The sequence below is a fragment of the Leuciscus leuciscus genome (genome assembly GCF_965113295.1).
Source record: "Leuciscus leuciscus genome assembly, chromosome: 1".
NCBI classification, from domain to species: Eukaryota; Metazoa; Chordata; class Actinopteri; order Cypriniformes; family Leuciscidae; genus Leuciscus; species Leuciscus leuciscus.
The window spans coordinates 50,018,021-50,036,403 of record NC_138725.1 but is presented as its reverse complement, the minus strand read 5'-3'; the positions used below and the strand labels follow the sequence as shown (position 1 = coordinate 50,036,403).

Below are 18,383 nucleotides of genomic sequence, written 5' to 3'. Positions count from 1 at the left end.
GTTGACTATTTTGATCAAATAAATTAAAGTTTCTGACTGTTATGAGATAATTAAATACTTTTGACAAACATAGTTCAATAAAGACACATTATTAATTTGAATAAAGCCAGATATTCAAAATTAAAGACCTCTTTATTTATTTTTTTATGAAAGCAACTGAGCAATACCTCAGTTAATATAAGGACAAAATATAAGGACAAAATCGCTTTAAAAACATTATTTAAACAAAACATACTGACAAATAATACCCCTTCCCCTCTTTTTGTTTTATTGTTTTAAATTTTTTATGGTGGAACGGAAAAGGACGTTTTGTGTTTCCCCACCGGACTAATAACATTTCACGTACCGTGCGTCTCGCCATTTTGGCTCTTCAGTTTCACCTTCACCACCGTTGCTATGTCGAGAGTCTGGAAACTGTCTTCTAAAAGCTCTTCCTGTGCTATATTCACCGTGAACTGTGAACTGTCACAGTTCGTGAGTTCACTTGCTAACATGGCCGCCTCGTGGCTGCTGAAGAGATGTTGCTCCACAGCAGCCACAGTGACAACCAAGGGCACACGATGGCAAAGACTGATAAACAGTCGCGCAGGTAGGACTAAGACACGCTTATTCTTTTTGCTTCGTACATAAGTTGACAGATAGTTCATGTTCATATTGCCTTTAGGTGCTCAGTCACGTGAGTCAATTGTACATTTCTTTTAGTTTTCTGAATTTGGTGCGGTGCAGTGCAGGCGTGTTAATTGTATCTACAGAAATACAACTGTATTTGTACTAAACACATATTCCATTGCAATAATTGATGGAATCAAGTCATTTTCACGATGACGGATAGGACACTCAAGACACGCACATAAATCTTTACTATCAGGAGAGGATTCACCAGTGTTCATCCTGTCAGAATCTAATGTCAATTTAACATATTTTGCTGGGCTATAATATTTCTGGGGAATCTGTTGATGCTTTCGAAAAGGTTTTTAAACCAAGTAAATCCAAATGTAATTTTTCTAATGTAAAATATAAAGGTTTTAGAAGAAGCTCGTCATGAACAACCATAGGAGATGGAATTGCATTAAAAAGCAGAGAAAAATGAACTATACTAACTGCTAACTATTTGTCTAACTCTGTGTTATAATGACACTAAGAAGAAGATGCTTCCGTATTGCACGTATAATTTGTTTCATTGCATTATTTTATGTATAATGTGTCAATAGGACAATTTTATTAATTGAATGTTAATCAAGATCTGCTATTTTCTTCACTGTTTTCAGGTGCATGGTGCCGGAGTCTTTTAAGCGATTATAAGGAAGCTTGTCGCGAGGCAGTTTTGGGTGCTCGGGATCGACCCCTCAAAACTTCAGTATACCTGGGTCTTCTAGGAGGAATGTACGCCTGCTATTACACCAACCCTGATGATGGTTCCTTTGAGACCAGCCTGCTAGAAACCTCCAACCGCCTGGCTCTCTTGTCACCATGGATACGCAGTGGCACCTCAGATGGACACGTCCAGACCCTCGTGAAACTGCGAAACGAGGGCAAGCTGCGCTATGCCAGTCTGGGCATTGCCTCTTTGACTTATTACACAGACTACAACTCTGAGTCCAGTCTGTATGAGGCGTGTTGTTCAGCAATCTCTGTGCCCTGGACAGAGCTGCCCAAACGCGTGCTGGATGTGGGCTTTGTGGGACGCTGGTGGGTGCTTGATCATAAAATGAAGGATTTTGATATAAATGAGGAGGAGTTCAAACATCTTCCTCCTGCTCTGGTGGCAACAGCCCCCCCGTCTCCCCAGATAACTGAAAGGAATGAAAAGCTTCATCAGGAATCGTGGAAAGCTGTGGTGATGGAGGATGAGAGCAATGAATTAGATAGTATACAAAAAGACCTGGACATTTCTGTTAAAGGAAAGGAAAGCAACACAACATAGAAAGCACAGACTTCTTTATGATCATGTTAAATGTAATGCTGTATCTCACAAATGACCCCAGTGATCATGCTTGCAAGAATCAGCTGTTGATAAGAATTGAAAAGTAAAAAATGTGAGTGAGAATCATTATTATAATGTATTTATGGAAGTAAGCAACATTATATTGTAGTCTGTTACTTTACTGCTAAAGTTGTGCAAATAAGTGTAACTGGTTGACTGCAAATACATTAAAACATGCTGACCTTGTTTTATATGACAGAATAGCACAACACTAAATAAACTGATGAAAAATATCTGTCAAATTTCTTTTAAGTAGCATCAAAACACAAGTTACAAAAATATTTATATACATGTACTTTATATATATATATATACTCATACATACTTTGTGTGTGTATATATATTTATATGCTGGTCTTTTGAAGTTTCTATTCATTAAGCAGCGCAACTGTTTTTAACATTGATAATAATAATTGTTTCTTGAGCATCAAATCATCATATTCGAAAGATTTCTGAAGGATCATGACACTGAACACTGGAGTAATGATGCTGAAAATTCAGCTTTGCCATCACTGGAATAGAGATTACATTTTAAAATATATTAAAGTAGAAAACAGTTCTTTTGAATTGTAATAATATTTCACAATATTACTGTTTTTACTGTATTTTTGATTGGTGAGCATATGGTTTCTTCATAACTAACCAATAATATCTTTACTGCCTTTTAAAAGGAGTTAATTTAAAAAAGAATTGGGTTAATTATCTCCATTAATCCCATTACCTTTGACCTTCTGTTTCAATGGCTGACTTTGATTCATTTTCAAGGGAAATCCTCTTTTACATTAATCTCTTTACTCTTCCTCTCTCAGGCTTGTCCTCCTCCATTAGTCTTTCGCTCGCTCCCCCCATGCAGTCCTTTCTAAGATGGTTGGTATTGATTCACTGGCTCACGAAGCAGCATTCGCCTCTTTTTTTCTGATTGGTATCTCAGCTCCTGGAGAGGATTGTTCATTCTGATCGTGCAGTTCTCCTGCAATAAAGCATGTGAATGCAGAGCTGACCCGTTCATGTCAAACTAGACAAGATCATATTTTCAGTAAAAGGCCAAATAATGAAAGTAAAGGATAGTACACACTTAATGATGAAATGCACTTAAGATACACTAATGAAAGTGTAGGAACCCATTTGAAGACGTTTCTAATAATGTAACAGTGGCAGACTGCAGGGGCTTATCTGTGTGTAACTTAACCCCGCCACAGTCAATGTTGAAATAATAATGTCATTAGGGTGCATTTACAAAATGCCTAACAGAAATATTGCATGTCACTCGAGACGAGTATTAATGAGAGAAGACCTATGGCTTGCTTCAGGCAGAGGCTGAACCATCTGAAATCCTAACGATCCGCTTTTAACTTCTCCACTGTTATAAATTACTCTTACTGTTGTATATTGAAATGGTCACTTAGCATTATCACACTGCTGTTATCCAATCACTAAAGATTTTCAGCCGGTAGGAGGATGTTGCTTTAGCCTCGGGCAGCGGTATCTGATGTTTCTCAATCCTCATAATGTACTGAAGCACTCTGTCTGTCAATCAGGGTGTCCACAGGGACCCAGACATTGGCTGATTGCTAAATGGAGGAGCTTTTCTAACAGTGTAGCACTTTCTGCAAGACACTCTCGGCTCAGACACACCACTGCTGCGTCCCAATGCTTTAAAAAGTGCTGTCCCTGGCCTGCCTTATTGCCTTCAAGCTCACTGAACTGAGATAACTAGGCAGTGGAAAGCAATGGAGTGGAAGCCCTCAAGCCCACCATGTTTTTTCAGGTAGTGTCACTGCTGTCTTGTTTGCTCTTTATTCTAGGCTAAATAATGATGGAGATTGGGAAACTGTTTCTCATAATTTTTTTCTTTTGTTTTGTCTTTATATTTCATGGATCCTTGGGTCTAAATTGTCAAAAGCAATGTTCGCATAACCCCATAGCTAATACAATATTTAAAGGATAGTTCAGCCAAAAATGAAAAGTCTGTCATCATTTATTCACCTTATGTTGTTCCAAACCTAAGTGACATTCTTTCTTTTTAGGGAACTCAAAAGGAGATATTCTGAATATCCAAAGTGTGGACAAAAAAAATAAAAATAAAAATTTATCGTTTTTATTGACATTTAACTGGGCAGTTGAGACTGCATTAGCAGAGTATTAATTAAGTATTGTACATACAATAATAAGTATATATAATAAGTATAAATGTATTTTTTCAGTAAAAAGAAAGGCTTGTTAATGTTTAATGCTCACTTATGATGGAAATTTTGAAGAGTTTCTATTGTTTTAAGGTTGTGTGGTTACCATTGTGCTGAAGGAGGTTACATGATGATCATGGAGTCTGTTGCTTCACTCAATGAACAATAACTATATACCAAGTATTAGTAAGAAGGACTACATACCAGTAATGAGATCAGCTGCTACTTACTTGCTCATCTCATGTTACATGTTACATATAACAATAAATGCAATTGTCTTTTTCATGCTAACATGCTATTGCTAGTTATCTAACACAGTAACTTGATTCATGTGGTTCAGCAAAACATTATTTGTTTAAAGGAACTTTAGTCTTGTTGAACAGCCCTAAACTAATTTCATGGCGTTTTCCTTTATTTAATTAAGTTCACTGAACAAGCTTAACTGAATTTTTCTCTGAGTGCACTAAGGCATTTTTCTGGATATTTTATTTTATGTTCCACAGAAGAAAAAAAGTCAAACAGGTTTAACACAACATAAAGGTAAGTAAATGATGACAGAATTTTCATCCCTTGTACTATGTTACAGTCTCCCTCATTCATCCTTCGATCGACTTGGATCCTCCCCCACCCTCCACAACCTGTCCTGTATTGACTATTGACTGTCACTCTATCCATATCCTCAGCTGCCAATGTCAGACGGATATGATGGCTGAGGCCGATCAGTGGTCAGTGTGGAAAGGGGGAGCTTGGGTTCAGCAAGGACATGTTGGGAGGGGGCCGGGGGTCATGCGTAGGGGTGAGGCAGTCTAGCCATGGCGCTGACCTCAGTAACTACAACTCCACCACCCCCTCCCGTAATGTCTGATCAATATGTCACCATAAAGGAAGAGAGTATGGAGAGCACGAGAGGGAGGAAAATGTTAAAGGCATGGCGACACAATCAGACACTGGATCCGTTAATGCAGCATCTGAAAGTAGTGTGAGTTTAAATATAGGGAAAAATATACTTTTTTCCCAATATATAACAGGACATTTTAATATATATATATATTTTTTTATATATATATAATTGCATGTCTAAATATGTGTATATGTAAATCCTTAAATTTCAGTGTATTAAACAGTTAAGCATAAGATGAGTTAAAATGAGCATTTACAAAACCGGTTACTGAAGCTAAAAACAAACTAAAAAACAGCAAAAAATGGATAATATGTGAGAATAATCAAAACACAAATGTGAAAATTAATAAAAAATAAAATAAAAAAATAAACATTGAGATTGTCTGACACCAAGCGGTTTACACTATTTTTAGGGTAGTGGCTCACAGAACACAAATGGTTAAGTGTCTGGCGCACAGTGAGGAAAGCATGAATGTGTGTGCATTTGTTTAAATGAGGAGAGAAAGAGAGAGTGATGAGAGAGAAACACGGGGGAAGGGGGAAGTATAAAAATATAAATGTCTGTCTGGAGTGTGAAAATGTTTGAAGATGTGAGGAAATACAGATGGAGCAAGCACCCAAAAGAGAGTGAGAAAAAAAGAGTGCGCAAGAGAGTAGGGTGGGGATGAAGGGGGAGGGAAGGAAATGAAGAGTGAGGGAGAGAGAGAGAGAGGCAGAGGGAGAGGGAGAGGGAGAGGGGGAGGAGAAGGAAGCGGAGCGCATTCACAATTTTCATTCAAACTGACTTAGCCTGTGTGTCCCGATTTGCACTCCCTCTCTCTCTCTCTACACGCACACACACACACACACACACAGCAAGAGAAACACCAGACCGACTGCAGTTAAGTTAACAGCGGCTAGAGGATGGCTTCAAGAAGAGTGAGAGACCGGGACGAGAAAACCAGAGGAGACTGGTGGAAGGGGTGAGAATAGAAAGAGGTGGTATGGAATTCACAAAGAGATGTCAGGGTGGAAGGTGAGTAGAAAGAGGACGAAGAGTTTTAAAATAGAAGAGAGAAAAAGGGAGGTGAAGGAATGCAGGGGTGGAACGGCCAAGCTCGACGTATGGAGGGGGGCAGAGATCGACTGGAGCCAGACTGGGTGTATGCATCTGAGAGAGTCACTGTGGTAAGTGTGTTTTTCTTCTCGAACCCCTGCCACCTCCCTAAATGAAGAGCCTGTGATCTACTGTGACTGTTTGAGCGCATGCGAGAGGACTTTTTCATTAGGATGCATTGTCATGCTGTTAGAATGTGATACAAATTTGATTTGACAAATGTGACAAGTGTTGCTTATGCGGTCAGACATCACTGCAGGACATTTTAATGTGATGTTATCCACCAAGGCATGCATGCGTGTTGTGTTTGCATGTGTTTGCATGCTAGTTAAAGCTTTGGGACATGTTCGTGGCTTTTATTTTTTCAATTTTTCTTTCTTTAAGAAACATAAATGTATTTTATTTCATTTTTAACTGCTAACTTTGACTAATTGTTGGTTGTAAACATTAGTATGGAGAGTGTAATGGTCTCCTAATGGTGTGTGTGTGTGTGTGTGAGTGCATATGTTTGTGTATGCATGTGAGGTGATATCAATCCCTATGGAAGTGAATGGCAATTGGATTAAACTATTGATTTAGTCTGGAGCAGGTAGACATACACCCAGTTGGCCAGACGAGGGGGAAGGGCCATCCACATCTTCATCAATAATCCTCTTGCACCCAAAATTAAACTAACAGCAGTGACCGGCACAATAATGACGTGAAGTTTTTGGATGCTATGAATGATCAGCTTTTGCACAGATACAAACATACAGACTACCATGTGAACTTCACAAGCATGTTACAATGTGCTACTTCTGAACTTTTTTCATCCAAGGAAATGTGCGGTCTGTGTCTTTGTGTTATGATTTTTTTGTATTGTTTTTATGTCTAATGTCAACGTGATGTCATATTTTATTTTAAGACAACTTTTAAGTTGTTGTAAAAGCCTGGATTCTTTTAATAAGTTTGTCAGATATGCTAAAGTTTCCTAATTACGTGTTTCACACACAAAGTTTCCCAGCGAACTTGTCGGGTCCACAAAACTGGCTGTGATGCCTATGAACTCATTCACCAAAGGGTCATGAGTTCAAGTCCCAAGTGGGGGAGGTGGGCTGCCATGGTAGCCTTATTTTTTCTTCCAGACCCTTCCCCCTTTCTTTTCCGCATCTCACACGGCCGTCATTTCAACGGCTGGACAAACATGAACATCAGGCCTGCTACTTTTGCCTGCTCATATATAGTCAAAGATCAACCTTCACCTCATAGGCCAACAACTGGTCCCGTTTTTTGCAGATGTGGGTCTTGAGAACAGTTTCTTTGCCATTTTTGATGGCAAATAGTTGTTATGTAACCTTTCAAAAGTCTTTTAAAACTTGCTTTCATGTTTGAGATTGCATACACACCACACCGTCTGTTTGCACGTGCATACGTGAGCGTGTTCCAAATGCATCGAGCAAACAAACGGACGAGGCGCATTTCAGACAGCCCCTCTTTCATAGGAAATGAGACCCTTTGACCTTTGCCATTCAGTCTGTCTGGAAATGCATAGCCTGGAATCGATCAACACCCCCTTGCCCAGACATGCACTCACCACCTCCACTCTGCCCGCTCTCTTGATTCCTCCTTCCCCCTTACATTTTTCTCTTTCTCTCCAATCGGCAACCCTCTGTTCCCGCTCACTCTCAGCTCCTGGTCCCTTCCCCCCACGATCAGATAATAGACCCCACAGAGCTCATGCTATACTTCATGCAGCGCTCTACGCCCGCTTCCCTGTGCATATGACCAGATCTCCAAAGCCTCCAATGCTCACACAAAACTTCCCCTCAGCGACTGTGAGAGCACAATCTCATATGGCCCAAAAATGTATTTGTCCTGGTCAAAATATATGCTAAATATAGGCTGGGTTGATTGCAATTTCATTGCAATATGTATTTTAAGGGCCAAGAAAACATATTCAATCTTAAAATGTAGAGTAAATGCTGAGTAAATGAAAAATTTGTGTGTACGTACGTATGTGTAAATATATATATATATATATGTCTGCCATTTTTTTACTGTAGGGATGGGTCGTAGATTTGTTAATGTGTATTAAAGTGGTTAACATATTTGAAACTAGTTGGGGTGGGAATGTAAGTAGTATCATGTGAGGTACATAACTGTGTTTATGTAATTTTTTTGGTGTGCATGTCTAAAATCACACAATTCCAGCATTTCCAAAGTATATGCAGTCCCAGGCGAGTCTCAGTGAACATTCAACGCTGTCGGTGAGTTTGCAAGTCAAAGAAACCATCGAGTGTTGAGTGTACCCTGCCTCTTGAACACACTCCGACCACACGGACCTTCTGAGTGCCAGCAACTACATGTGCGAGTCCATTTTGTTGCTGAGCTGGCCAAGATGGCTGCTGTAGTGTCTCTAAAGCTGTCCCAGCTGATCAGTGAAGCGAGAGACTGTATTCTGCATCTACTGTCACAGCTCTGAGTCCTGATTCACATTCATTGCTGTCGGTGGGTTTTATCTATTCGACTCGCCGGACAATGAATGAGAACTATGGCTCTTCCTGCACTAATGTACACAAAAGCAGTGGGTTGAAAAAATGAGCACTATTAATCTTTTTCACTATTAGTCATGTCACTCAACACATGTACATCATAAAAGGTCAATAAACGGTGTGAAATAAGAGTTTTGTTGTTGTTTTTTACTGCATGTTGTGTGAGTTAAAGGCAAAGTTCGACCAAATATGAAAATTCTGTCTTACTGTCATTCCAAACTTCTATTAAAGCTGCAGTCCGTAGTTTTTCCTCTTTGCCGCCATCTCTGTTCGAAATCTGCAATTGCAGTTATTCACAGAATTATCAACTTTACATGGGTTGTGCCCCGGCATGGCACAGTGCGGATAAATCCAATGTTTTGAGGAGAATGTGTGGCTGTCAGTCACCGTGCCGGTGTGGATACTGTCATCCGGAATCTCAGATTCTACTTTTTGGAAATATGACCGACATAAGAATTTTCACTGGAAAATGTCGTCTAAACAAGTAACATCCACTTTTGTTCTGACCAACTAAGGGAAATTTAAGTCTGATTAAATCTAACGATCGCTTATCATATCACGTCAAACCGTGCAAATTATAATTTGTTCTCAAATTGTTAATGTTAACAACATCAGCATTGCGTGACTACAATTAGTGCCCTTCTGATATTTATCCTTGTTTTCGCATGGGCCCTTTGCAGTCTCTTTTTTTCTGTAGCCACTCCGAAGCCCCAAGTCTTTTGCATTTTACAATGGGTGAATCTCCACTTGTCACTGGTGATTGTCATTTGAACCTTTCTGGATCCGCCATCAAATTGATACATTTAATTATATCAAGTGCTGTGAGAAAAGGCTATAAATCTCCACCTCCAACATCCTCACACGCAATATAGCCAAGCTGGGACACCTTCTTTATGTGTACAGATGTGACGTAATGACACAAAGACATGCTCGAATTTCCCGCGGAAATCCAGCAGTACCACTGGAATAAAAAACATTATTACAAACTTACCGTTTTGAATCAAGCTAAGGCAAGCAGATAGTTTTGAACACTGCCTGGTTATGTACTTGCTCCAAAAAATATTTTGGATAATTTTTAACCCAAAAAAGTTACGGAATGCAGCTTTAAGCTTTTATTCTGTATTATGTAAAATATTTTCTCTAAATTCCAGAGAAGAAAGTCATACAGGTTTGGAATGACACGAGGGTGAAAAACATGACAGATTTATAATTTTTTGGAAATTTTTGGGTAATATTTTTATGTTTTCTTTTAAAAAATGACTTGTATATTCCTGTTGCCAGTGGTTTGGAAGCCACAGTGTCTAAGGAAAACCCTAGAGCCAGCAAATCGGCTCACTGACCAATGTGACCCACACAGACATAGACAGAGTCAACATTACTCACAACGCAGAGTTCTTCCTCGGGCACAGTATGCATGCAGCTAAAAATGGTCTGGCGAATCTAAAAGGTGGATCACCAGGGAAACTCTCATGACTATACAGAATGTATAAGGGTGTATTGAACTCCTCAAAAAGACAAAGCTTTGAATTTTGAGAATAAATAAAGGAGCTCTTGAGGAACTGTGTGCTATTATTAGGTTCTGTGCGCACATAGAAAGAACAGGCTTTAATGAATGAACCCATATGGTTTAGGGTTCTGTGACAAAGCTGTTCCCACACTGTGAACGAGAGCTTCACTTTACCTCCCAGCAGCAAGTCATTTGAGAACTACAGCTATGAGCAAGAGGGAATCGCAATCTTCAATCAATTACTATCACAAAGGTCCTATACCCAAACAATAATACATGTATGCCGCATGCTGTGTCACATCAGAATAATAACTTACTGCTGTGTCTTTGGCCCAGTTCATTGTGCTGGTGGTTCAATGGGGTCGGCAGCCAATTAGAGTGTGACTCCAGTAATTGGGTTTGACCGGATTGGTCCAAACTAAGCAGGGAAAGGGAGGCTGATTGGAGCAGTCAGCTGTCTGATCTGATTGAAGACTTCACTGTAATCAGCAGCACAAGACTCTCTGCTGGCAGACTCTCCACTACCCTCACAAGACTGTTCACTACCGGTCAGAAAAATATCAAACTTACACTACTTGGTTTACTATCTGGATTTATGTATTGTTGTTCCCTCTCTGAAAAATTCATTCACTTGCTTGTTACATAGACTGCTGCAATAGTGTTTGTCTGGGTTACCAAACATTTTTAACTCACAAGCTCAGAATGCAGTTGCAGAAATCATTCTATACGTCACTCCAAAGTTTATATATATAGAGAGTGTCTCACTCTGCTCATTACTTCAGTTGTCAGTGCACTAGCAAGGGAGTTAGCCATTTTTAGAGTCAGCATGAAATAAAATCAATTTTATGAAGTATTTTATACATTTCTGATTGCAAAGTTGCTTTCATTTTTGAGTCCTTTATACCCTGACATCAAAAACCGATGCATAGAACCATAGTCCCTGCCCTACAATTTATTTTCTTTTTTCATAAATCGCTATATTTGGATTTGCATCGCAATGTGGAAGAAAAGATCTGTCACTACTTCTGTTTCATTAAGACAGTCCCCATTGCTACAGCACTACAGAGCACGGAAATCTTTGCTCCTTTGAAATTTGCAGAAATGCACTGGTAAAAAAAAAACTTAAAATCAGCCTCTAAAAAGCCTCCAAAAGAGATTTTGTTTGTAATTGTATTTCACCCCTAATGTGCTTGAATGGCATTAATTTTATTTTATTTTATATTATTTTTATATTATATATTATTTACATTTAATTATAAAAAAATCTTTTGTATTTTTTTTTTTGCATTATTTTTGTATTATGCTATTTTATTATGTCTAAATGCCATTATATAGGCTTATATACTGTATATTACATGTTTTGCTTAATTTAAAAAAAAAATCAGTAGAAGCACATATTTCACAAAGGCTCTGTCATTTGCATGATGATGTATAGCAATCTTTTGATTCCTTGCTAGTGCCCAAATTCATGTTAAATGTATCCTCATTCCTGATAGAGGGAATAGAATGAGACACACCCATAAATATAAAATACTTTCACATGTTAATATCTCTCCCCGCCATATACAAACATAGCACTCTTTGTCTTTTTTCATATCTCCGTGTTGTGAACAATCTGCAGTAGTTATTATATAATTTCTGTCCTCTCTGCCAGTCTCCAGGCCATGCGTTACCTCTGCTTTCACCCACACACTGCTCCATTTCCTGGGTCAATGCCGCTATCAACCTGAGAGCATTAGACACTTGAAAGAGAGGTGAAGAGAGGTCAGAGACACTTTGTCTTGTCATCACACACATCCACATCTCAGATAATGTCGGGAAAAGTACTCCTGTCAGTAGATACTTTTCTGGTGTTCCACTTATTAGTAACAGCTAAACACAGTAGCGAGTACACAAAGACTATCAGAGTTTATTGTGATTTAAAAAAGTTTAAATTTAGAGGGCACGTCGCAAAGTCTGTGAACTTTTCTGAACAAAGATTATAATATAATACAATAACAGTCCAAAAACATTGAGAGCACAAAGTCTATGGCTGTGACTTGGTTTCAACCCCTGAGAGGGGCAATGACAGTACGGGGCTCGAGGAATTTGAGCCTCCTGTGAATTCTAGATGCAAATCCTCTCGGCCACCCCATATAGAAACATATGTCAACAACAAGAGACTGTATAAAATTGGAGCCATCATTTCAACTTAGCACACGGTGAGAGTAAAGCCAGAAAACAATAAACATTCATAACATGGTTTCATGGTGACTGAGCACCACATGAAAGCGTAAGAGAGAGCGAGAGCGAGACAAAAAGCGGGTCACTCTTTAAACTGCGCGAACATAAAAAACAGTTTTTGAAAAGGCGATTGGAAACATTTCAAGAGACTGTGCTGCTCTGACACAAAGCTTCTGCAATTTTGAGCAATACACTGAGGCACAATCGCACAGAGTCGGATGATAGATTTGTATTCATTATCATGGCAACAAGAGTCCTGGCGAAGAGAGAAAGAAATTGAGAGCGCGATCTGGGCAGGCCTGCAGGGCTGTTACTTCAGTCTGCGCTGATGATGAACAGTCACTCGGTCATCCCCAGTCTACACACGCACCAGAGACCTGCATCACAACACGGTGCGGGCATCCATCGCAGGCACGCAGTCATAATTCATCCCGCTGGCAGCTTGCAGGGGTCAATGCAACATAAAGCGCCGCACATGAGAGGAACACAAAGGAAACACTTTGTGATGGCTGGAAGATGTGCAATAGAAATAAACTCTCTCTTCACTTCTCAGGGAACATCAATTCGTCTTGTGGTTGAAAGATGAGAACTGTTCACTGCTTTAAAATGCAGATGTATGGGCAGAGCAAGTAGAAATATAGAAGGCATAATCACAGAGAAAAGATGGGGACCATAAATAAACAAATGACTTTTATAAAAATCATGATCTTAATTAATCATTAAAATCCTCTGAATCAATCTACAGCAGACTTATTATTTCGAAATAATTATTCAGCTAAAGAGGTTACAAAAGCAATGACCAAAAATTCAAACGATTATGTTTGTATATAACTTAACACTAGTATTTTTGACTGGCGTTTAGTTATATAAAGTTTTATATAAAACGTTTAAATTTCTACATTACTAAAGAAAACCCTGAACATAAAAGGAGAAAATGCTCTGAGAGCATGAAACGGTTAGCGCTAAACCCAACCGGATCTCATGAGAAAACATAAATACAGTGTTCTGTCATGAAACTCTAGATGGCGCAGGCTGAAAGGTCCTTAACTCAATCTGCTTGCTGCCGTATCAGTAGCCACTAGCCAATGAGCTCGCAGCTCTTCAAATACTCGGTCAGCATTTGCTTTAGCAGTTGCAACGCTTTCAGAAACCCTCCACCTTCCCCAGCTCCACCTGTATAGATCTGCTATGGGTAATTCATGTACGCTATATTGTGCAGCAGCAGCATGTCTTACTTGCTCACAGCAGCGTGTCGTGTATGTATTGGCAGCAATAACCAACAGCAGCAGCAGCAGCAGCAGCGTAGCAGATCTATTCCGCCAAGACAAAACATATCAACATTGTCATATCCATTACCATGTCAAACGCTCCGAGAGATTTCATGACAGAACTACATTTTGGTGATTTGCACGAAAACATAGAAAAAAGTGTTAACACTTTAAAATATGGGTGCACTAATATCCATTCATTCATGCTTAACTAATAAACAGATAATTGAAATCCATGGCTTAGTGTGGATGTCAAAACCAAAATGACATATTAACAATCAGTTAACAGCCATGTTAAGTAATAACATAATGATACATTTACAAATCATTAGCTAGTGATTAATTAAAGCAGACAACTGGAAGTTGAAGTTCAATATCCATTCAATAGTTTGTGCTGTGGTGTACCTTGGTGTTATTTGAATGAAATGTTAGAAATGTGTCAAGCCACCAAAGTTTTCATCATTTTTTTTATGAAATATTGCAGTATTTTCTGTATTTAAATCGAATAAGCCAAGAAACTGGCATTTGCCTTTTGATAACTGTACATGCTATGATTAAGTTACATTACCTCAGTCCTTCTTTATCTCAGTTTCAGTAGAGTAGTATCATTAACCAGTTTTGAAGCGCACCTGCAGGTGTTTACCTTTAGACAATTAGTCTCAAACTGAATGTCTTCACAAAGCTTCTGTCAGGAGCTTCGCTGTTTATGCGTCACCTTTCCCTATCATTACAGGGGAAATTAAAGCCTCAGTGGCATAGTGGGGGAGAGGGACCCTGCATGCTGAAAAGCAAGTAGGCCTACTTATCTCCTTGAGAGAAAATTACATGTTTGCCGCTTTCCCTATTGTTGGAAAAAGCCTGAGAATTTAGGGTTTAGATCTCAATACATTTTTATTTCAAGTCTCTATTGTACTTGATAAGGTGCAGTGTGATCATAATAATGTGTTAGGTTTTCCTATGAAGATGCTCAAAGGGGTGTGAGAGAGAGAGAGAGAGAGAGAGAGAGAGAGAGAGAGAGAGAGAGAGAGAGAGAGAGAGAGAGAATATAAAAGACTTGGGGCTTGAACACAATACTGATTTTATGACAATTTTACAAACCTTAAATCTTAAAGTTATGGATTTCGCATAAAGTGCATATTGAACCATGCCATTCCAGCTCATTATAATAAATGTTTCTAAGCACTGTAGTCTAATTATGTATTGTATGTCCTCAAGCAGGATTAAATAAAAAGAGAGAGATTGCAAGACTTCATACACTAAACCGATAACCCGCTATCTCAGCCACCCACATCTAAATATTATGGGGCTGCGGTTTTGCCTGATTCACAGCAAGTAAGCTCTCTTATTAGTCTTGATTGTCCTATTACTTTGATAATGCTGTATTATATGGGCCTGAGTCCAACTCTGAGAAACATATTTGCAATTATATCGGAATATAAATGCAAGGATATGGTCACGATTGCAAAATAAAGCCCAACCAGCCAGGCGATCAGGACTTCGGCTAAGAACAAGTCCACAGTTTCCACTGGTGAATTGCAAGACCGCGCAGTGTGCAGTGAAAGAAACAACAACAACAACGAAAGTAATTCTGTTTTTCTTATGCGAGACTTTAATTTTGAAAGCCGTGCGTAAAAGCTGTTGACACTTTTGTCAGACGCAGTTTAAAGAGTGCCTGAGAAAAACGTGTTGTTCCGATTCAGCCTAATTTGCGGTCGGATGAGATGTTGTCAGGCTTTATGTCGGTGTCATTAGCCTATTTTATTCTTAAGTTATTTTCGTAACTTACGAAATTAAACGTTTCTCACCTCAGAAAAGCGAACTTTCCTGTCCTCTTCGCGGCACTTTTCCATGCGCAAATGCGGTGTCCTGACATTTTATCCTACCCGCCAATTGTCCTACCAGGGCTTACTGCGCATGCGCACTTCAATATGTATTTATTTGACTAAATATTTGCATTGTTTTAGGGGTAGGTATGATATTAATAAAGCCTCAAACCACATGAATATGATGCTGGTGGTAGCACAATCTGATAGGTAGCATTTTTCATTGTCAAATTGTGCTACTATACTGTTTTAATGGAGGGAGCAAAATCTGGTAGCGGCACTGTATCACTTCATTATAAATAAAGCAAAAAAGATATTATGAGCATGCAACATAGTAATGCTGTTAATTAGTAAGTAATGAAATGACCAAAAACCAATGCTGGCGATGTTTATTCTATTCATCAGGAGCAGTTTCGATATATATATAGCCTATGTATGCATGTGTGAGCAGGGCTGGACTGGGACAAAAAATCGACCCGGGCATTTTGGCCCAGACTGGCCCACTATATGATCATAAACACAACCCATCTTTGCACGCCCTTAATTATATGCATACCAACTCCTATTCCTTAAAACCACTAATGCCATGTCATGAGTGAGTATAGGAACGAGTGAAAATTTGACATTTATTAATTAATACAGTTGAACTATACTCCACAGTGATGAATCCTAAAACAAGCTATAAGCTGCAATGGCATAGCAATACCAGTGTTTCTCACAGGATTTTTGGTAAAACTGTGGTGGGTGGACCTTGGTTCTTCTAGGGGGGTCCGGGGGCATGCCCCCACGTGAGAAAATGTTGTGCATTTTAATGTTAAATTCATCAATCTGGTGCACTTTGAGAGTTCAAAATTAAAATCTCCAACCCATATTCAGTGTGCAAATTAAACGAAAAATTCAAACCTCTTTTAGTTAGTGTCTATTTACATTACACCTACTACATAATAATAGTTATAATATTAATCCAATGACAGTAATAGCCATATTTTGTAAAACAAATGCACTAAAAAATAAAGGAAACTTTCATAATTAGTTTTGGACCAATTTCTATACTTGAAAGAGATAAGCACATGATCTTTTATTTTGACGCAAACTGCATCAAGCTTTTATTTTGGCGGAAAACATGGTTTACAAACGCCTCTCATTAAATTTCTAGTGAATTGCGGTAATCGTCTTTATATACTGTCTATGTAATCGTCAACTATGCAATGTGGAAATAATCTGTAACTGGGTTATGGGTTCCTACACTCGATCATGACATAGCTTAAGTGTTTTGAAAGTAGTTCTGCTTACCGCAGGCTCTACACTTTCTCATCTCTCTCCTGATCCTCCTCACTATCATCATCATCACAGGAGCTGATGAAGGGCAGAAAACATATATTTTGACACATTTTACAGTGTCTGCTTTAAGGGCCTGGTTCAATTTTTTCACGCTATTTCTCTGCACAATCCTTGCGTTTCTTCTCCATCTCGCAGACTACTTTGACAGATACAACTGAAACTGCTGCACGCGCGCTCACTAGTTTAAAGTTGTGATTGGGCCAGCCCAGTGTCAATCAAGAAAAGAACCAATGGGCCGCTGATCTACGTGTTTCATGGGCTGGTCTGTCAGAAAAAAAAATAATAACACTGACTTTTTTTGACCACTGCATTACACCGGCACAAACCCAGCGCCGCCAATTAAGCAAAACAAAACAAAACGAATGGGCCGCCGATGTACAAATTTTATGGGCCGTTAAAAAAAATAAAAAATAGAAAAATAATAAAAATTATGTATGAGTATGAGATGTATCGGCCCAAAAAGCACGTCGGCCCACCGGGCAAATGCCCGGTATGCCCGATGGCCAGTCCAGCCCTGTGTGTGAGTGTATGTGGCCTGGTAAAAAAATACATAATCCTTCTGTATTTGAATTGAGCAATCCTTATTCAATTATTCAGTTAGAATATGTAAGGATTATTCAATTCAATTTCATAGAATTTTACTATTAATTAAATTGCGTAAATCTTAAAAAGGCTAAGGCCTACATTGTTTTTTGAGTGTGAATCGTTTCCTGTGCATTTGTGAATTGCAGCACTGTGCATTTGTACATCTTCTACAAAATTATAAATAAATAATGTGCACTGGGTGTTTTTTCTTTTTCATGTTTGTATACAATTTATCGGTGCTTTAAATTGATCGTAGGCCTATAGGCCTATATGCCATTCTATCGATGTTGGACAATAGGCTACTTAAGTGTTTTGTAGGCTACATGCAACTTGGCTAGTTTTATAACTCAAACAAAATCTCGTAATTACGACTTTGTGAATGCAATCTTTTTCATCACTGAAAAAGCATCATCACTGGATGATGGTGAATAGGGCTATATTAAATATTAGATATATTAAATATATTAAAATTATAACCAAGATAGGCTATATACGTTTTTGTGACTTAAACAAGTTGCTAAAAGCTCAATCTAAACCCCCCAAGCCAACAATTGTAATCGATCATACTTGATGAACTTGATGTTGGAAGATTCAGTGAATGCCTTGGAAATCTCTTATCTGGCACAGGAATCACAGATCCGTCCAGAAAGGAAATATAATTGTTGTGGTTCTGTATATTGCGTTTTTTTCTTGTAACCCATTTCTTAAAAAGAGAAAATAATAAGACGGCGAAGAGGATATTCATCTTCCTGACAGTGAATGAGCCATACCAGCGTTAAACAACAAATCCACCAGGCAGAAGAGGCGCCCATCTGATCGTGAGTTTTAGTCAACCCTGACAACACCCCGCCAACCACAGTCTGTTTGTGTTGGTTCTGCTGTCACAAAGACTCAGTTTCCAATCCTAAGAAATGTCAAAAACATTCAGAGTTGATGACACCA

The 18,383-nt window shown here is 38.8% G+C and overlaps 1 protein-coding gene across 1 annotated transcript; it reads left to right on the top strand.

Moving 5' to 3' along the window:
* Positions 1–440: 440 nt before the first annotated feature.
* Positions 441–2,217, top strand: timm29 (translocase of inner mitochondrial membrane 29). The gene is made up of 2 exons (XM_082139207.1): positions 441–589; positions 1,269–2,217. Exons 1-2 carry the CDS (start codon positions 493–495, stop codon positions 1,922–1,924), a joined length of 753 nt encoding a protein of 250 aa, XP_081995333.1. The 5' UTR covers positions 441–492; the 3' UTR covers positions 1,925–2,217.
* The last annotated feature ends 16,166 nt before the right edge of the window (positions 2,218–18,383 follow it).